The sequence below is a fragment of the Mobula hypostoma genome, chromosome 20, assembly GCF_963921235.1.
Source record: "Mobula hypostoma chromosome 20, sMobHyp1.1, whole genome shotgun sequence".
Taxonomy (NCBI): domain Eukaryota; kingdom Metazoa; phylum Chordata; class Chondrichthyes; order Myliobatiformes; family Myliobatidae; genus Mobula; species Mobula hypostoma.
In genome coordinates, this window is record NC_086116.1 from 19,508,071 (window position 1) to 19,530,509 (window position 22,439).

General features: G+C 39.5%; 1 protein-coding gene across 2 annotated transcripts in view; it reads right to left on the reverse strand.

Annotated features, from left to right (window-relative positions):
• Positions 1-22,411, reverse strand: part of LOC134359360 (ATP-binding cassette sub-family D member 2-like) — a 52,935-nt gene extending 30,524 nt beyond the window's left edge. For both annotated transcript variants that reach the window (XR_010021092.1, XM_063072492.1), the window contains exons 1-4: positions 21,365-22,411; positions 9,881-10,061; positions 5,878-6,002; positions 3,191-3,359 (exon numbers count right to left, since the gene is read on the reverse strand). Coding sequence is in view for 1 of the 2 variants with exons in the window: in XM_063072492.1 (XP_062928562.1) it covers positions 3,191-3,359; positions 5,878-6,002; positions 9,881-10,061; positions 21,365-22,270 (1,381 nt within the window). In the remaining variant the exon portion in view is untranslated. The remainder of the gene's footprint in view (positions 1-3,190; positions 3,360-5,877; positions 6,003-9,880; positions 10,062-21,364) is intronic.
• Positions 22,412-22,439: the final 28 nt, after the last annotated feature.

Sequence of the window (22,439 nt, forward strand, 5' to 3'; positions counted from 1 at the left end):
AACAACTCAACAACTTTTCAAATAGTACCATAGGATTTAATGTTGCACTGTATAAAAAAGATGGGAATATGATGTAACCTTTTGGAAAGATAATTCTGGATGAAGCTGAACTGCGGTCAAATCTACAATGCAGCCTAAGTTCATAACCTTCTCATCCATATAATATAGGATTATTAACCAAAAGCTGACATCCAATAAGGAAATTATAGTCTGCCTTAGCAGTCTTGATTACTTCACATGCAGATTTAACTTACTATGTGCAACGTATTCCGAGATAACAGACAAATTGTGTAATTTTACCATATAAACCAAGCTTAACACTTTTGTAATTACAATTGTACCCTCTTTTGAATGCAGGCATTTTCTGATTTTCAACTTCTTGAACTAGTTTCTTTTAAAAAGGTATAATTGAGTGTCGTATCTATAAGAATAGAATATAAATCCTTAGATTAAAAAGTTAAAAGCTTATGTCAAAAAGCCAAAGAAGAATGGTTAAACCAGGAATGTGAGCAACTAGAAAGAATCTCTATTACTGATCCAAAAAGGGTACATCAACAAATCAGGAATATCACTGGTAAAAAGCTCCTCTGTTCTTCAGGTGGATGTTTGAAAGCAAAGGACGGTACCATTATCATGGAAAAAGATGAGATTATGAGCAGATGGACTGAGTATATTGAGGAATTGTTTGGAGACGATTGAGGTAAAAAAAAACAGAAATTAAGAAGAACATTGAAGGTCCAAGTATTTTAAAATCCAAAATTCATAATGCAATAAATAAGATGAAGAAAGGAAAGGCAGCAGGTCCTGATGAACTAGTAATAGAACAAATTATCGCCCTTGAAGATAATGGAATTGAAAAACTTACTGATTTAATCAATGACATTTATGAGACTGGAATAATACCAGAAGAGATGAAAAAAATCCATATTTATCAATCTTCCTAAGAAAGCTGGAGCAATAGAATGTGAATTACATAGGACCATAAGTTTAATCAGTCATATCACCAAGATACTTCTAAGAATTTTGATGACAAGAGCTAAAAGTAAAATACAAGCTAAAATAGGTAAAGAACAATGTGGTTTTGTGAAAGACAAAGGTACAAGAAACGCGATATTGTTGTGAAGGATACTATCAGAATGAACTACTCAAGTGCAAAAAGATTTGTTTATTTTATCGACTACACAAAAGCATTTGATAAAGTGAAGCACAAAAAGTTATTTGAAATATTACAGGAAACTCTAGATCTAGATTTGAAAGACCTCCGCCTAATCAGAAATTCGTACTGGGAACAAACTGGTGCTGTAAGAATAGATGAAGAAGTGAGTCAGTTTACGAAAATCAAGAGAGGCGTTAGACAAGGGTGGTGTTTTCTCCCCTGATTTATTTAATGTGTACAGTGAAACAATGTTACAAAAAATAAGAAACATCTTGGGAATCAAATTTGTTGGTGAAAACATCAATAATTTCATATATGCGGATGACACTGTGTTAATTGCAAGTACGGAGGAAGAACTACAAAACTTAATTGATATAGTCGTTAAGAAAGTGCAAAAATGGGTCTATCAATCGCAAAAAGACAGAAATCCAAAAAGAAGGAGAATCCTATCAGCAGGCTGAAAATAAACCGGGAAGACATAAAACAAGTACAGAACTTTTACTACTTAGGAAGCTGGGTGACATCAGATGGCAGGTGCGACATGGGCATCAAAAGAAGAACAGGGATGGCAAAAAACACCTTTACGAGAATGAGTATAATGACTAACACTAAACCAGGCATGACAACCCGCCTCAGAGTACTGAAATGTTACGTTTATCCAGTTACGCTATACGGATCAGAATGTTGGACAATATCTAGTAACATGAGGAAACAAATTGAAGCAGCAGAGACGTGGTTTTTGAGGAGGATGCAAAGAATATCATGGACGAAACGAATATCTAATGAGGATGTCATGAATTGAGCAAGAACAAAGAGAGAAATAATATATGAGATCATGAAAAGGCAACGTAACTTCACTGGACACGTGATTAGGAAAGAGGAGTTAGAATGCAAGCAAGAGTAAGGCAAAGACAAATGATGATGGAGACAGCAGCCAGAGAACTGGAAATGAATACCAATGAATTGATCCACTTGACCTGAAACAGAAGTGTGTGGGCCATGGCAGTCACAGCTCAATCTGGGCATGGCACCTGATGATGATGATGGTGACGATGATGATTTATAAGAGGAAATTCAGCAATACAGAGCCAAACTTTAGTCAAGTGCAACTGGACAGCCCAGTGCTATTGACTTACATTGAGTTATAAAACTACATTTTTTCAATAAATTCTTTGTTGAAGTCTGCAATGTGAAATATGTCCAATAAGGCATAAAAGCACAAACATATTAAAATTGACTATATTAAAAATGCATAAATTCAACAGATCAATACACATAGTATAATTTTCAATAAGAGAAATACTTAACTGGAATTACTGAGAGAACAAACATTTCAGATTACAACGGCAATGAAGATGCCAAATATTACCTATGCAGATTCAAGCTGAACATTGCCATTCAACAAAAAAATAAAGATTTAAGTAGCAAAAAGAAATCTGGAAAAGAACGCCATCCATTTGCTCCACCATTCAACAAAATGAAGGCTAATCTTCCTCTAATACCTAAAAATTTGTTCACCTGATTTTTAAAAAAATGAAATTAATGACCAAACCACAAGCTTCTGAAGCAGAGATTTCCAAAGAGCCATTTCATTTTTAAAAAAACAGCTACTTCCTCATTTCATTCTTACATATCCTATCCTTGATCTCATCTCTCATTTTTAGTCTTAGACACTTCAGTCTGGGGAATTTTCCTCTGAATATACCCTGCTAAGTCCTTGAATAATAATAGCTAGCATTCCTAAGATTTTAGAAAAATAGTTGACTTCATTTGTTAATGCTTTTTCTTGTCAGCAATATACCCTTATTTACTATTTTCAGAATTCCAATGAACACAAGTATAACTAATGTTTTATCTTTTCTGATGAAGGGTCTTGGCCTAAAATGTCAACTATTTTCTCTTTTCCATGGATGCTGCCTGACCTGCTGAGTTCCCTCAGCATTTTGTGGGTGCTGCTTGGATTTTCAGCATCTGCAGATTTTCTCTTGTTTGTAGTGCTTTATCTGCATGTTATAGACATTCTCAACTGATTACCTTTCTGTTCCAAAGAACCTGCAATATTTAAGCCATATTTTGTTACTTTACTGGAATCCATTTCAAATTCTTGACTGATGGTGGACTTCTTATATATTCCCCTCTGAACTTCATCAAAAACCGAAAACATGTTGTGCACTCGAGCAGTATAGCCAGCCAATTCAGTGATCTGAAAGTTAGAGAAAAAGCAACTAAGCAGAGTATTTTCTGGTTTGGATACAAAACAATAGGTCTTAAAGTAGAGTTCGTAAATAAATGAATGTATATTTTTCTCTCAATTTTCACAGTAATATGTTGGATAAAAGAAAAATGATAATAACAGTTTCTTCCCCTGCCCCATCTACTCAACTTGTGCATTACCCACAGACTCCAACCATTAGGTCATACACCACTGTTACCATTGTACATTCAGTAGCCACTAGATATACCTGCTCATTAATGCAAATATCTTATCAGTCAATCATGTGGCAGCAACTCAATGCACAAAAGTATGCAGACATGGTCAAAAGGTTCAGCCCAAGCATCAGAATGGGGAAGAAATGTGATCTTAGTGACTTTGACCATGAAATCATTGCTGGTGCCAGATGGGGTAGTTTGAGTACCTCAAACTTCCATGGGTGAAAATGCCTTGTTAATGAGAGAGGTGAGAGGAGAATGATCAGACTGGTTCAAGCTGACAGGAAGGTGAAAGTAATGCAAATAATCTCATGCTACAGTAGTGGTGTGCAGAAAAGCATATTTGAAGACATGTTGAACCTTGAAGAGGACAGGCTAAAGCACAGACTGCAAACATACACTCAGTGAGCACTTTATTAGGCACAAAATTTAGCATTTCTGAGTCTCAGAAACAGTCTTAGCCAAAAGTGATCAGATTACACTTGGAGTATTGAGAGTAGCTTTGGGGCCTTCATCTAAGAAAGGATGCGCTGGCATTGGAGAGATTCCAGAGGAGGTTCATGGGAATAATCCCAGGAATGAAAGGATTAAGGTATGAGAAGTACTGGTAGCCCAGAGCCTGTACTCACTAGAGTTTAGAAGAAGGAGGGAGGATCTCAATGAAACCTATCGAATATTGAAAGACCCAGATAGAGTGGTTGTGGTGAGGATGTTTCCTATAGTGGGGGAGACTAGCACCAAATTGCACAGCCTGCGAATAGAAAGACGTCCCTTGAGAACAGAAATGGAGACGAATTTCTTTTGCCAGAGAGTGATGAATATGTGGAATTCACTGCCACAGATGGCTGTCGAGGTCAAGTCACTGGGTATATGTAAAGCGAAAGTTGATAGGTTCTTGATGGTAGGGGTGTAAAGGTTATGGGGAGAAGGCAGGAAAATGGGGTTAAGGGGAATAGTACATCAGCCATAATGGAATGATGCAGCAGACTCAAAGGGCTGAATAGCCTAATTCTGCTCCTATGTCTTGTGGTATTAAGTGTTTATACAGGTATATACAGTATGTTCAGGCAAATATTTAAGAAGGCAATAACAGCATTATAAGCAGAAAATCATTTAATCATTTTGTTTTTCCACAAACATTTAAATTGCCAGCAAGCAAAAAGAAACAAGCTGTCAACAATTTTAAAATTTGGATACTGCAATGTTACAACTAAAGAAACCTTAGTGAATAAACATTGTATTTGAATATTTACTAATGTCAATGTTTCCAATTCTAACTTTTATGCAGTAGTTCTATCAAATGGAGAAAAGTTTGGGCATAATTAACAAAATAATCAGCCATAAATCAATCTTCACACTTGATTCTTAATAAATAAATTTTCCAATTATAAACTACTTTACAGGAGAGCTTATGAAATTTGTCACCAAGACACATTACGTTCATTAGGGTAGATAATTAAAAGCTTGGCCAAAGAGCAAGCTTTGCAGAAGACTTAAAAGGAGCAGCTGTAGAATTAAGGTAATCATTCAAGAGCTCTTGCAATAGTATGTTACAGGCAGGAGTATCAATGAAGCAGCTAAAAATATTAGAGATGCAAGAAACGCTAGAATTCAAACAATGCAGAGATTTTGGTTAAACAGATTAATGTAAGTAAAGGGCAAGAAATTCAAAATCAAGATATTTGCTAACCTACTTACACAAGCAGAAAGACAGGAAAGCATGAAAAGATATGATAGAGAATGCAGACTTGGACATGAGTTAGCTGGTGAGTTAGCAAGGATAAAATAAAGTTAGTGGTTAGGAAAAGGAATTTATGTTGGGAACTCAAGATACTGGTTTATATTTCTGTATTTCACTGGACAAAATTTCTACCAATATTGGTGACAAATTCTCATCCTTAAGAATTCTCCAATATTACAGCAAGTCTTGTACATAGAATATTACTGGAAAATTCCTAAGAAAAATTCCTGGAAACAGACTAAATGTTAAAAAATAAAAATAGCATCAATGCCCTGCATTTTTTATTAAACTGGTATGACCATCAAATTATTATGAATTTATTTCCTTGCTTTAACAAATTGCTTCATCACACAACCCAACCAAAAATGGCTGAATATTGTTATCACATATGGAGACTGCAGAGTGAAGAAATCAGAAGAGCAAACGGCCTTCATATTTCAAATGCACAATTCAACTTAAAAATAATCTGGGCCACATTGCTGTGATCCTCTGCACTTAATTAAAAAATTATGGAATTAGATTCCATTTTTACTTCTGTGCTGCACAATACCTCTTTGTATGATGACATAATTCTTTCAATTGCATCTGCTCCAGAAGCCAACAGATTGCGTGCAGTGGTAAAAGCTTCTGTTCGTTCACTAACCAAACTTACTTGCTTGTGACCATCTTCTGACTCTTAAAAACAAAATATATATTAAACCATACTCAATGGAGCGAAGTCATTTTAATCATACACGCTCCACACATATACTTCATTCTAAAAGTAGTAACTATAATTGGATACCGTATCTTGCTTCTGGTCATGTTGTCTTGAAACTTGTGGATGATTTGATTTCAAATACGGAAAAGAGAAAACTCAAACTTAAACAAGCTGAAGATTAATTCTCACTTTCAAGTCATAAATGCTGATAGTTGTTTGCATTCACAGAATACCAATAGATGTGAATTAAATAACTAAGGCAAGTACAGGTTTCCCCCGCCATCCGAAGGTAGAGCGTTCCTATGAAACGGTTCGTAAGCCGAAATGTTGTAAAGTGAAGAAGCAATTACCATTTATTTAATATGGGAAAAATTTGTGAGCGTTCGCAGACTCAAAAATAACCTACCAAATCATGCCAAATAACACATAAAACCTAAAATAACAGTAACATATAGTAAAAGCAGGAATGATATGATAAATACACAGCTTATATAAAGTAGAAATACTTTTCCACAATCATTGCCGGCACTGCTCGCTGAAGCGAAAATCTCACGCAAGCGCTCTCGGCAGAAAATATCACGCAAGTGCTGTTGGCAAAAACTCTCTCCAGTAACCTTTAAGCTATGAAGCTGCCAAATCATACCAAATAACACGTAAAAATACACAGCCTATATAAAGTAGAAATAATGTATGTACAGTGTAGTATCACTTATGGGAATCGAGAAGACAGCGCAGAGCACACTGATGATGGTGTGTTAGACTGAGTCATCGCAGGCTGGGGTGGTGCAGTTGCCCCCACCCTCCAGGTCACCAACCAATACATTGCCACGAAGCATGCAGGGGTCCAGCGGTTGCCGGAAGGCACACAGCACATCTTTAAGAAAAGAGCCGAAATAAACATGCTAATTAATTACGTGCCGCCCGACACGTAATTGTCGGTCCAGATCAGTGCCTATTGCCCATTGCGTCGTCTCTGATCTGGGCCGACATTTACGTGTCGGGTGGCACCTAATTAATTAGCATGTTTAGTTCGGCTTTTTTCTTAAAGATGTGCTGTGTGCCTCCCGGCTACCGCTGCATTCTCCGCGAATCGGTATCTGTCCGTGGCCCGGGAGTTGGGGTGGTGGGACACTGGGGTGTCATCTCGTCATCTGTTTCCATTAGAGCAGGCAGGTCATCTTCTTCTATCTCTGCCTGCCTCGATGTCGAAGGTCGAGGTTCGTCGTCTGCTGTGGCTGATGTGGAAGGCTTGCTTGACTGCTTAGCCTCGTGCATTTTTCTATCATACAGTTCTTTGTAAGCACTCAAACCATCCTGCAAATATCCCCTAAACCGACGTACCCTTTCAAAATTAAAGTCGTACTTTATCATTGCAGCAAAAATCTCATGCAGTTGCTTCATGTTCATTTCACTACTGCATTCGGTTTCAATTGTTATCCTTTCCTCTTCCAATTGCATCAGCTGTTCATCTATCAGTTCTTGGTCATGGGATGTCAAAACCTCTTCAACATCATCTTCATCAGCTTCCACAAGCCAAACTCACATTGTCCTTACTTCGTTCACCACGATCAAAACGCTTAGTTTATGTGTAACACCCTTACAAGCTCTTTCAGGCTTTTCCAATACCTCAGAACTCATCTTGCAAACTGCTGCTCACAGGCACGTGTTTAAGCAATGCCGGCGAGAATGCCATTCCGAATCCGGGGGGAGAGCGGCTGCTCGGGGCGCGCGCTGATTTTTTTCGTAACAGTGAAAACACCTTCTGTTAGCGAAAACAGGGTACTAATGTAGGTCTTTCGCAACAGTGAGGTTTCGTAAAGCAAACATTCGAAAAGCGGGGTACACTTGTATCACAAAATTAGATGTTCTATTAAACATTATGATACATGCATGTTTACCAAAATGAATTTTAATATATACCATCTTGATCTGAGGCAATGCACTTAGGACATCAATTTAAAGTGAAAACAACAAGAGGGGAAAAAAAAATTGAAGGGCCTCAACCCAAAACATTGACTTTTTTTTTCATTTCCACAGATGTTGCCTAACCTGCTGAGTTCTTCCAGCATTTTTGTGTTAATCATAATAAATAAAAAATGTTGCAATATGAAATTTATAAAACACTAAAAATGCTTATTCATGTTAACACAGCAGTTCCTCAAATAAATACCTCTTTGGTGGATTTGGGTTCAGTTCTAACAAGTCCGTTGTTGATACAAAGCATTTTGGTTGAGAAACAATGCATGTAAATCCTAGGTGTAAAACTGACCTGATTCCAGGCCAAAGCATGGCATCTAATCCTAACATTTAGAAAGCAGGATTCTATTGCTATCTATCCCTTTCTAATTGCTATATTTCTAATTCATAGGTAATAACCGTACACACAAACATCTTTAGGTTTGATAAGTAACAGAAGCAGGCAACTGAGACATTTCCAACTCCATATTAAAGTTTTCCTGCAAGGTTCAATGCCCTTATCGTTAATAATTCTTTTGTGCATGGAGGAACCCTGTGCAAGTACCAAAAATCAGCATTGAAAATCACACTGGAAGATTGGACTGGATTGGATATGGATCATAATATTGAAATACTCTACCAGAAGCACAGTGATACAGCTATTTGCCTGGGTGCACCGGTTACCTCCAATGAGCCAAAGACATACATTGAGTCTTTAGTAGGTTAACTGACTGTTGTGAACTGCTCATACAGTAGGTGAGTAGAAGAATGGGTGGTGGGGAAAGGAGGAAGGTCAAGAAGATCACTGGTATAGTGCAGATTGTGTGTTTGACAGGATGGCTCTGTATGATTCTATGGTTCTGAAATAGCAGTTAAAATTACACTGAACATGAAAACATCAAGATCATCTCTTCTAGATATTACACAAACCAGACATTGCGCACAGTACTGCTATTCTCTATTGAAAGCACAGTAGGAGTGAAGAACAATTTAATTAGTCTTTCTAGCATTTTTCATTTTCTGTTTTTATATCATGTTATCTCAGTTTTTCTTAACCTTCTTTTATCAGCTTACCATGAGACACTCACACACACAAAGTACCGTAGCCTAAAGTTGTGGTAACTGCCATTATTAAGCTACATCAACTTTCCCCATCACAAATTTTCTCTGTTCTGCATATTTTCCTCCACCTCTCCCACTGTAATTAGCTTCTCTCTATTTCCCTGTTCTGAGGAATGATCACAGACTCAATGTCTTTGAATGTTCCTCTTTCCACAAAAGAGCAGGTCAAAAGTGCTGCTTCACCTGCTGAGTTTTTTGATTTTCAGTTCAGTCCCAGAGCTTCTTTAATACCAAAAACAATATTTCAAATAAATAAATACATTCAAGCATTTGCGTGGACCAAGTTGAAAAATATTAGCAAAAGAAATCATTGGCATGCAATAAAACAATATTCTGAAGTAGCAGAAGTTTACTGAGATTACCAGAATGCTTGATCTGGTAAGGTTAGAAAGAGGTGTATATGAACCAAGTATGTAAAAATGCCATATACAGGAGAGGAAGCCCAACTACAATGGCTACTGTGAACTAATCAGAAAATAATTAATTTTTTCACTGCAAAAACATAAAACCTCCTTGTAATTCAGAGCAAATCTCCAAATTACACAAGCCCATTCTTAGTCCTTTTTATTTGCAGCTTTAAACAACTGAAATCGCCTGTTCTATACTAATTTCTTGAAACTAACAAAACTGAAAGAAATCATGATAATTAGAGATGAAGTACTTGAGAGCAACTCTAATGGCTGAGTTCCAGCTGGGACTTTAAAAGTGTCAGAGGTCATTGTTTAATAATAACAATTCAAAACTTTAAATCAGATTCAAAAATCTGCCTCATTACCATTGTCTGCAAAACCTGTTGCCGTAATAATGGGCACCGCCACCATCACTAATCCACTTCCACTCCACACATACTTCATTAGAAATTGTTCCAACATTATGTACCATAATCTTTTAGACAAAATAAGATTCATCTGGGCAGCAAGCGACTTGTAACTTTTCTGTAGCTGATTCATTTCCACCTAAGGAAAGAAAATGGAAGGCTGTCATTATCAACTGTACGATCATTAAACCCACCAGTTTACCCAAAAAAAGACAGTCCCTTGGTCCTCTTGAGCTTTACATTTTATGATTAACCTGATAACTGGGATTTAATGAAATGACTTGATAAAACCTCGTCCGATATACCAAATGACATAACCTTCATCAATCCTCGTGGCTACTGCACAAAAAAAAAATCAAGATTTTCAAACACAACCTTGCCCAATTAACCCAATTGTTATTAACTTTTACTTCTGCTTTATGCTGCTCTTCAGAACCAATTCCAGTATCTGCCTTGCACTGATGTTAGGCTGAAGATTTGAACTTCAAAATGCAGAACTGTGAGGTCTAGAGATGCCATTTGATCCACTTGTGCCAGACCCTTGCCCTTGACCCATAGTTCACCTTTTCCCCCATAGCCCTTCAAGCCCTTGCTCCTCATGTCTACTTGTAAAACACTTTCAGAAAATACTTGCCAGATCTTCACAACTGTTTCCAAAATCATTTCTCATCACCCTCTCATTCCATCATCACCCCACCCATACATTTGCCAATTACTTCCAAGTTATTTGGATATTAACCAACCTGTTAGAGGAATTATTTTCTCCTTACTTGCTCTATCAAACCCCTTTGTATTTTTGAATATCTGTGTTTTCTACCTGCCAAAGGTAATCTACTCCAAAGAAAACTATCCCAGCATCTCCAATGTAGAAATGAAGAAACTCATCACTGGTTTCATCATATTAAACATCTTGTTTTGTTTCCAAAATAAAGTCAGCTTTCCTCAACTGAACTGCCCGGAAGTGTATGTGGTTCATTATCTAATCAACAACTTTTAAAACGTTTAGGAAAACTTCTTAATGTGTTTGTAGTAAATGCTTTGTTTTACTGGCCAAGTATATATAATATATTCTTAAATTGTCTTTATCAATTTTTTTCCCACCTCACTCAATGATTAGTGAAACTGCTCCTGACCTACCTTCATTTAGTTTATGCCTCTATGCCTTGTTTTTCTTAAAATCCATCTCACTCGCAGTAAATTCTAGTTGCCACATATCTACCAATTTCACTAATCTATGTGCCCCTGTAGGCTGTCATAGTCATCTATCAACTACTTTGTCAGGAATAGCATAACCTGCCAACTTTGAAACTTAACTCTATTCACTCAAATTTAGATAACATACACAGGAAAAACATTTCTAATACACCAGATCATTGTGTACTTCTCTGTAGCTGGAAGTGGGAGCCAGCTAAGTAGGAAATGAGGGGAGAGACCACCAATGAACATTCTCTGATTGAAGGATGGGTGAGATGAATCAAGGGGCAGATAAATAAGGGGGGGGGCGGGTAAAGTGAAGAGAAATTGGAAAGGGAACATGTGTTTCTATGTGCATGCATACACATGTGCTAACAGGCATTGATTATGCTAAATCAATGCAAGTCTCCACAGCATATTGTTTACAAGTCAACCTTCATTAGCATTCAGAATCAGAATCAGGTTTATTATCACCGGCATGTGTTGTGAAATCTGTTAACTCAGCAGCAGCAGTTCAATGCAATACATAATCTAGCAGAGAGAAAAAAAATAATAAAATAAAAAAGTATATCAATTACGATATATATTGAATAGATTTTTAAAAATGTGCGAAAACAGAAATACTGTATATTAAGAAAAAGTGAAGTAGTGTCCAAAGATTCAATGTTCATTCAGGAATCAAGTGGCAGAGGGAAGAAGCTGTTCCTGAACCGCTGAGTGTGTGCCTTCAGGCTTCTGTACCTCCTACCTGATGGTAACAGTGAGAAAAGGGCATGTCCTGTGTGCTGGAGGTCCTTAATAATGGACACTGCCTTTCTGAGACATCTTACAAAGATACTATCAACTTCTTCACCAGGAGTCATTTGTCAACAATGACCAGGTTTAAAGAGATTATTTACCAAAAAAACCTTCCTGAATAAATTCTATGCATTAAGGGAAAATAAATAGACTGTAGGCACCTGGAAGCAAAGGACAGCAGTGAAGCCAAAGGACAAAGGAAATCATCACCATCCACTGTAAGAAAAACTTCAAAGATCTTACCAACCACACCCACATCCTTGATGTGAACACCCCGAATCCAAACTAACCTTAACAGTTTTGATAAACAAGGAATCAAAGATAAACTGACAAATTAAAAACAAGCACCAGGAGCTATCAGGATTCCTGCTGCAGTTCCAAAACTCGGGAGTGAGGAAATTCAGTGATCAATTCTGAAACTCATTTCCTGAAACTGGGAGATTTCAGACATGCCAGCATCAGGATCATTGAGAATGGAGGCAAAACCTGCCATATAGTTTCCTTACTATCTGCACAGTCACTTGAATACACAGACTGAAGACCATAACACATAGGAGCAGAATTAGGCCACAACCCATTGAGTCTGCTCTGCAATTCCATCACGGCTGATTTATTATCCCTCTCAATACGATTCTCCCGCCTTCTCCCTATAACATTCGATGGCCCAACCAATCAAGAATCTATAAACCCATTCTGTAAGTGTACTCAATGACTTGGCCTCCATAGTCATCCATGGCAATGAATTACAAAGATTCACCACCCTCTGGCTATAGAAATTCCTTCTCATCTGTTCTGAGGCTGTATCCTTTGGTCCTAGTCTCTCGGAAACATTCTCTCCACATCCATTCTGTCTGGGCCTTTCAGTATTTGATAGGTTTCAATGAAATCCCCCTCCCCCACCCAACCTTCTAAACTCCAGCAAATATAGGTCCAGAGCCAACAAACACTCCTCATACATTAACCCAACACACATAAAAGTTGCTGGTGAACGCAGCAGGCCAGGCAGCATCTCTAGGAAGAGGTGCAGTCAACGTTTCAGGCCAAGACCCTTCGTCAGGACGAACTGAAGGAAGAGTGAGTAAGGGATTTGAAAGTTGGAGGGGGAGGGGGGGATCCAAAATGATAGGAGAAGACAGGAGGGGGAGGGATAGAGCCGAGAGCTGGACAGGTGATAGGCAAAAGGGGATACGAGAGGATCATGGGACAGGAGGTCCGGGAAGAAAGACAGGGGGGGGGGAACCCAGAGGATGGGCAAGGGGTATATTAAGAGGGACAGAGGGAGAAAAAGGAGAGTGAAAGAATGTGTGTATAAAAATAAGTAACAGATGGGGTACGAGGGGGAGGTGGGGCATTAGCGGAAGTTAGAGAAGTTGATGTTCATGCCATCAGGTTGGAGGCTACCCAGACGGAATACAAGGTGTTGTTCCTCCAACCTGAGTGTGGCTTCAGCTTTACAGTAGAGGAGGCCATGGATAGACATGTCAGAATGGGAATGGGATGTGGAATTAAAATGTATGGCCACTGGGAGATCCTGTTTTCTCTGGCGGACAGAGCGTAGGTGTTCAGCAAAGCGGTCTCCCAGTCTGCGTCGGGTCTCGCCAATATATAACAGGCCACATCGGGAGCACCGGACGCAGTATATCACCCCAGCCGACTCACAGGTGAAGTGATGCCTCACCTGGAAGGACTGTTTGGGGCCCTGAATGGTGGTAAGGGAGGAAGTGTAAGGGCATGTGTAGCACTTGTTCCACTTACACGGATAAGTGCCAGGAGGGAGATCAGTGGGGAGGGATGGGGGGGACGAATGGACAAGGGAGTTGCGTAGGGAGCGATCCCTGCGGAATGCAGAGAGAGGGGGGGAGGGAAAGATGTGCTTAGTGGTGGGATCCCGTTGGAGGTGGCGGAAGTTACGGAGAATAATATGTTGGACCCGGAGGCTGGTGGGGTGGTAAGTGAGGACCAGGGGAACCCTATTCCTAGTGGGGTGGCGGGAGGATGGAGTGAGAGCAGATGTACGTGAAATGGGGGAGATGCATTTAAGAGCAGAGTTGATAGTGGAGGAAGGGAAGCCTCTTTCTTTAAAAAAGGAAGACATCTCCCTCGTCCTAGAATGAAAAGCCTCATCCTGAGAGCAGACGCGGCGGAGACGACGGAATTGCAAGAAGGGGATGGCGTTTTTGCAAGAGACAGGGTGAGAAGAGGAATAGTCCAGATAGCTGTGAGAGTCAGGAGGCTTATAGTAGACATCAGTGGATAAGCTGTCTCCAGAGACAGAGACAGAAAGATCTAGAAAGGGGAGGGAGGTGTTGGAAATGGACCAGGTAAACTTGAGGGCAGGGTGAAAGCTGGAGGCAAAGTTAATAAAGTCAACGAGCTCTGCATGCGTGCAGGAAGCAGCGCCAATGCAGTCGTCGAAGTAGCGAAGGAAAAATGGGGGACAGATACCAGAATAGGCACGGAACATAGATTGTTCCACAAAGCCAACAAAAAGGCAGGCATAGCTAGGACCCATACGGGTGCCCATAGCTACACCTTTAGTTTGGAGGAAGTGGGAGGAGCCAAAGGAGAAATTATTAAGAGTAAGGACTAATTCCGCTAGACGGAGCAGAGTGGTGATAGAGGGCAACCGATTAGGTCTGGAGTCCAAAAAGAAGCGTAGAGCTTTGAGACCTTCCTGATGGGGGATGTGTAGCACTTGTTCTGCTTACACGGATAAGTGCCAGGAAGGAGATCAGTGGGGAGGGATGGGAGTGGACGAATGGACAAGGGAGTTGCGTAGGGAGCGATCCCTGCGGAATGCAGAGAGAGGGGGAAGGGAAAGATGTGCTTAGTGGTGGGATCCCGTTGGAGGTGGCGGAAGTTACGGAGAATAATATGTTGTACCCGGAGGCTGGTGGGGTGGTAGGTGAGGACCAGGGGAACCCTATTCCTAGTGGAGTGGCGGGAGGATGGAGTGAGAGCAGATGTACGTTAACCCTTTCATTCAAGGAATTATTCTCACGAACTTCCTTTGGATTCTGTCCAATGCCAGCACATCTTTTCTTAGATAAGGGGCCCAACCCCAAAATTGCTTACAATTCTTTAAGTGCAGTCTGACCAACATCTTCTAAAGACTCAGCATCAGATTATCGCTTTTATATTCTCGATCTCTCAAAATGAATGCTAATAATGCATTTGTCTATCTTACCACTGGCTCAACCTGCAAGTTAGTCTTTAATGAATTCTGCTCAAGGACTCCTAAGTCCCTTTGCATCCAAGTTTTGAATTTTCTCCCCATTTAGAAAAGATTACACCCTGATTCCTTCTTCCAAGGTGACTATTCACTTCTCCACACTGTATTGTCTGCCATTTCTTTGCCCATTCTTCCAATCTCAGTCCTTCTGCAGACTCCCAGATTCCTCAACAGTACCTGGCCCTCCATCTGTCTTTCTATCGACTATAAACCTGGCAACAACACCATCAATTCCATCAACTGAATTGTTTCCAGTCCTCCAGAACCATTCCAGATCTACTGATTCTTGAAGGATCATTGCTAATGCATCCACAATCTCTTCAGCCACCTCTTTCAGAACCCTGGGTGTGGTCCACTTGGTCCAGGTGGCTCATCCAACTTCAGACTTTTCAATTTCCCAAGCATTCACTTATGCCCCCAGTACACTCAAATTTCTGGGATACTGCTCTTTTTTTCCCTCAGTGAAAACTAATATAAAATATTTATTAATTTCACCCACCATTTCTTTGTCTCCCACTGCTACCTCTCCAACATCATTTTCCAGTCTCCAATATCCACTCTCGCCTCCTACTCTTTACATAACTGCAAAACTTTTGGTATCCTCTTTAATATTATTGGTTAGTTTATCTTCATACTTCATCTATCCTCGCCTTATTTTTATTTTAGTTGCCTTCTGTTACTTTTTAAAATCTTCCCAATCCTCTAACTTCCCACTAATTTTTGCTATATTATGTCTCTTGCTTTTCTGCCGTCTTTGACTTTCCTTGTCAGACCTGGTTGCCTCATCCTCCCTTTAGAATACTTCTTCATCTTTGGGATGTATCTATCCTGTGCATTCCAAATTGCCCCCAGAAACTCCAGCCATTGCTGCTCTGTCATCATTCCTGCTAGTGTTTCCTTTCCAATCAATTTTGGTCAGCATCTCTCCCTTTACCCCACTGCAATACCGATACAACTGAATTTATCTTCTCCCTCTCAAAATGCAGGGTGAATTTTATCATTTCATGATCACTGCCTCCCAAGGGTTTCATTACCTAAAGCTCCCTAATCAAATCTACTTCATCACATAGCACCCAATCCAGAACTGCCTTTCCCCTACTCGGTTCAACCACAAGCTGCTCTGCAAAGTCATCACATAGGCATTCTACAATTTCCCTCTCTTGGGATCTAACACCAACCTCATTCTCTCAATCTACCTGTATATTATCATAACATTGCCCTTATTACATGCCTTTTCTCTTTCCCACTGAAATTTATACCCCACATCCTGGCTAATGTTTGGGACACGTATACACTTCCCATCAAGGTCTTTTTACCCTTGCAGTTTCTTAACCCCATCCACCAGGATTCTGTATTTTCTAATCTTATCACCTCTTTCTAAGGATTTGATTTCATTTTTTTTTCCCAACAGAGCCACCCCACCTCCTCTGTCTACCTGCCTGTCCTTTTGATACAAGATATATCCTTGGATGTTAAGCTCTTAACCACAATCTTCTTTCAGTCACATCTCATTAATGCCCACAGCATCATATCTGCCAAGCTCTAACTGCACTACAAGATCTACAGTACCTTATTCCATATACTGTTTGCATTCTGACATAATACTTTCAGTCCTGTATCCATCACCCATTTCAAATTTGCCCCCATGTTACACTTCACCTCATCCCTCTGACTGCAATTTTGCCCTATCATCTGCCTGTCCTTCCTCACAGATTCACTGCACACTGCATCCACCTGTGTACCAACTGCCCCATCCTCAGCCCCCTATCAACTCCTGTTTCCAAACCTCAGGAGATTTGGAGGTCAAGGTCTACATTATCACATCATTGTTGACACATTGACTAAGCAAAGTTTGAGCTTTATACACATCTACAAAACAAACCTTTAGCAACAAGCCTTCCACAGTACACCACCACTCTCTGACAATTAAACCCTGCAATGAGATCCTTAGCAATGGAGATCCTTTTTAATATCTCTACGACTACCTGTCAGCAAAAGCATATATCCATGATATTCAACATTACATCTGGTTCCCTAGCATAGCCTTTATACCTCTGAAACAATGAGTGAAGATCAAGACCTCAAAGTCCTTCAAATTCACCGGCATAATTAATGAACACCAACAACATCTCCCAGGTCAACATTTCCACCAATAAGGCTCTACATTCAAACAGCACCACTGAGCACAGTACAATGTTCAGATGCATAACACAAGACACCCAAAACAGATGCTCCATCCGGAACTGCCACAGGAAGAGATTGTCAGTGGAAGCTCTGGCATATGACTGCTCAGAAGAGAACAGTACATACCTGAAGAGCACACTAGAGCTCAACGTAAACAAAATCTACACTTCCATCCTCCTTGAAGCACCTCACGCCTCTCTTAATCCCATCTTCAACTCAGAAACCACAGAAAGGGACTGAAAGCAAATGGTCCTTGAATCCAAGGGACTGCCTGACATGATAGAAAAATATCTGTTCATCATTCTTTCTTTATCCTTGAGTCAATGTGATACTCAGATTACCAACATGCCATCAATCCAGTCCTTTTCTATTTTCTAAACAAGTCTATGATACTTAATCACAATTTTTATCAACGTCTACTATATAATAAGAATTTACTGAATTATTAATAAAATCGTTTAGTCTGATGTCATTTGCCTTTTTCCAAGTCTCTGTTGTTGATCAAGTCTTATTGATCCAATCTGCTCTATTTTTTTCTTGACAACACACAGTGGCAGCTTTCCTACAACAGGCAACCCCTATTGTATAGTGGTGAGGGGCTTGCATTCCCTAAAGATGGTTCATATTACAAATTTCTGAACTGCGAAGCCATTGGGGGGGGGGGCAGTGTGTGTGTGTGTGTGTGTGTGTGTGTGTGTGTGTGTGTGTGTGTGTGTGTGTGTTAGTTAAAGAAACACAAGTTAAAATAAATGAGTCATTTACATTTAACACAAATTCTGTAAAAGCAAATATTATTTTGTATCTGAAATATTGGGTAGAGCTACCTTAACAGCTTTAAGTAGGGGTTTGGCCAAGTAATGGATTGAATCAGCCTGAAATTATAATGTTTATCGCCAGCTTTGTGAACAAGGCACAACACTGGCCTCCTGGCCTCAGGAAGCACTTTTGCTTCCAGGATGCTTTGGAAGGTTACAGTAAAACTTTGACATCTCCACAAGAACACAAAACAATAAGATGGGAGAATGTGTTGGCTACCCAGGCCCTCCGGCTTGCCTAACCATATTCAATATGAACATGGCTGTCTGCCTGGTCTTCATCTCTTCAGTGCTCTAGCTCTCAGTTCACAAATTGTCTCTTTAAACATCTCTAGATTTCTAACCTCCAAACCCTAAAGGGCAAATAATTCCATTAAATGACAGTCCACTTGTCTTACAACCACTTCCCATCAGTCGCATCTTATGTCTCTACATTTAGTCTGTCATGTTCACTTTGGAACTCATTTGTTTTCAGTAAGATCACTCCTTGTTCTTCTACACTGCAGAAAAAAATACGTCAATTTCTTCAGCCATTCATGATGGAATAACCCTTACATCCTTGAAATTAGCTAGGGAATTTCTTCTGGATGGCCTGCAATCGAATGTACCATTTTTTGAATAAGGGAACCAAAACTGCACTGAGTACAAGTTTGCTTCCCCCAAGTACCAAACTGCCCTTTTAAACAAAATGACTTGTGGTCTCTGGACGATCTATTTAGTTGTTTATTTTTTGCTGCCTCTTTCTTGACACTTCATTAACTTTACTTCCAAGTTTAATGAAGTAGATTTTTACAAAGACATACAGACTACATTATTTAAAGATTTGCTGAATTTCTCAAGGACAAAAAGTTTTTACCTCAGTAAAAACATTTCTCACTTGCTAACTAAGCAGGAAAATGCTTGAAAACCACTACTTTTATCAGTTCAGTACCTAAAACATGAGCTTTTGCTTATTAGGATAGAAACATGCTATGAAAACGACGATTAAATCTTACAGCTCTAGGTATCATCACACTAAATTTCCAAACCAAAAGGATGATATGGCTGAAATGCTTTGATTTAGGACTTATTATTATTGATCTCATCTGTTTGGCTCTAAATCACACAAAAGACTACAAGTCCCACTCCAAATTTAACTTACATAAACACAGACTGAATTTAAAGTATTTCCAGAAGAGCCAATAAACCAGATTATTTAGTAATATAATTATTCATTTAATTGCGTAGTTTGAAAAACTCAGGCACTGTTAGACTGCTTAATGCTGCACATCACAGTCAGTTTGCAACTACTGAATTTTACTGTAAAATTATTGTCGCTTTAGAACAGCTCATGGCAATGAATAATTCAGTTACCTCCAATTTCTCTGGTTACACACGAAGCATAATGATACAGGAAGTACTGTTTTGTTGCTGATGTTTCAAGAACATTACAGCTCAAAATACTCACTTCCTCATACCATCTAATTCTAACAAAGTACCATACAGTATTTTGAAGTGGGATTTCGGGGAATTATTTGGATAAAGGACAAAGGATTTTTTGTTATATAGAAATTAACAATAAGCTTACCATTGATGAAAGCAAAGCTTTAACCACATGAATAATTTCCCACAGCATGACACTTGTTAGTTCTTGGCCTCAACTCCACCAAATCTCCAAACTCCAAATATTCTTGTTTTCTGTCTCCAGTTCATCAGATAAGTCCTAGGCTTTAAATCCAGCAAATTTCCCTGTCAATTTCATTGATTCAGCCTCTAGCCCTTATCCATCTTCCCATGAGGTGGCTATGGGAATAGATCATGACAACCAATCAAAAGCTTAACACTTCTTGTTCTATGAAGAGCCTGCCATATTTCCAAGATGGTAGTGCAGATTCCAAGCTTGTAAAGTTGATTTACAAACTAGCAGTTTTCACAAAGGAGTTAAATACTTTTGAAAAGAAGCGCACACACAAACATTAACTTGTACATTGTTTCTTTGATGCTTCTAAACTGCTGCATGCTTCTAAGGTTTAATCTTTGTTTTGGATTCCCAAATCTATAATATCTTTTTAAAAATTACACAATAGTTTTAACTTTTGACTTTTCAAAACCAGGCTTCCAGGAAGTTTTTATAGGAATCATAAATTTTTAAACAATTTTTGCTACATGCTCAACTTTAAAATGAGATGTTTTGGGAGTATCTAAAACTCAATTTAGAATTTTGATATTCAACTCCATGTTTTATGCATAATTCAAATTCAGCATTTTCTTCAGTTGCATCAACAGATACAACCTTCAATCCATATAATTACTATATTTAAAAATTAAGTGGAGTGACAAGAGAATGAATTATCTGATTTGATCGAGATACCTTAGAAACTTTGGTTTGATGTAAACGGAATGGCCACAATGAACCTACCTATCCACATACAACATGAGGCTTGGGGGTAGGTTAGCATAAACACATATTTTTGCGGTGTAGCACTGGGAATATTGTGTTGTGCTCTCATAAGATGCCAGCAGAAAGAAAACAAAAGGACAAACAGAAGCCTTATGTAGAAAAGACACAATGATCAACCTCAGTATATTGCCATAGGTGTATAACCAGCCCAATCCTGATCTAACCACACTGTACTTAACAGTATGATGCGAAAAGTGCCAAAATATTCATTTTCAGAAGTATCTATTTTCTACAATGAGTGACAATATTTTTAAGGCCAAGGTCATTTTTTTTTCAAATGTTAACTTAAACAAACTTGGAAACATAAATGCCAATTTGTGATGAGCTGATCTGCATGGGGTGGAATGCAAGAGAACTTCAAGATGCAAGTTTATGCCTGTAGATAGACCTTATTGCATCATAGCATATTTCAATATAAAGTCAGTTTCAATGGACATTGGCACAAAAATATCTTCTTCAGAGGCTGTACACAAGACTCCAATTTTTAAATCAGGGATTTTAGGAAAATATATCACATCTTATTTAAAAAAAACAAATGTATCCTTTTTTTCTAAAATAATTTCTGCAGGAGCAAATACACTATTTTACTATGCAACTCAAATACGTTGCTTTTGCATTTACTACCAATCTTACATATGTTCTCAAGGTATAAATTAAACTACAAGGTGTCAGATGTAACCCAAAATAATACGCTAATGGCTTCATGAAACCACCTCTCACTGTCACGATAGCCATCATCTTAACGAATTTGAGCTCTAGTTTCACTTGGAAATCCTTACCCTATGTCCCCTGTAAAAAGCAATTTCCTCTGCATTGGCTATAATACGTGAATGGATATATCTTAAGTATCCTTTCCTTTGGGCTTCTTCGGCCACCAGTTTGCCAAATCTTGGAGAGAAGGCTCGTAATACCCTTGCTGTGGCATAGACGACAAAGCCGGCTAAAATAGTGGGTCCCATGGGGTTTGCTCCCCGCGAAGTTGCAGTCTGGATTAAGGTGTACGAGGTCAACATGACATCAAAGATGGGCTTCGTTAAATTGGAGTACAAATGTGCAATGGACTGAGTAAACATCAGGATATCTTCTGTCAGTGACTGATCGGGATTTTCCAGCCTCCCGTCCATGTTGCTAACCTTGTAGTAAGTCTGGTCGGTGAAGTACGTACGATACGCGTGATCAACCAGGCGAGTGCGAAATGCCAGAGCCAATTTACATTCCAGATAGCGAATCACGCTATTGACAAAAGTGGCTGGGATGGCCACTAAAAGCCATTTGACCAGTTTCAGCACAAAGCTTTTGGGTTTCTTTTCAACGATTGTCTTCACGATCTTCCCATCCAATGCGGCCACGTAAATGGAGAGAAACGTCCTGGAAATCAAAGCCACTGAATGCAGGCAGAGCAAACCCAGTTCCTTGGTGAGCAGTTTGGGGAAAAGGATTTTGCTGAGACCGAGGAGCTGCTGACAAAAATCAGCATCAACAGCCGGAGACTTCTTGGCAAAGCACTGGCCGGGTGTGTGACGGGGTGACGATGCCCCAGGCCGAGGCTTGCCATGGAAGTGATGCTGGAGGATAGGATACAGCCTTTTGACACCGTAAGTGGCCAAGGCCAGGAAAATGGCTCTGCGAGCAGCCGTCGACTTCGACCACTTCACAGCGGCCGCGACTTGCAGGAGGTGGGACATTTGCACACTTAACCGTCCAAACTGCCCCAGGAAGATAAGATAGCGAGAAGACGAACAGGAATAACTGAGGAAGAGCCACCGAACGTCATGGTGCACAAGACCAGGGCCACCGCCGTCCGTTTTGCGGCACACGTGCGCGTCTTACGTCACACGGCCGGCGCGTCATACG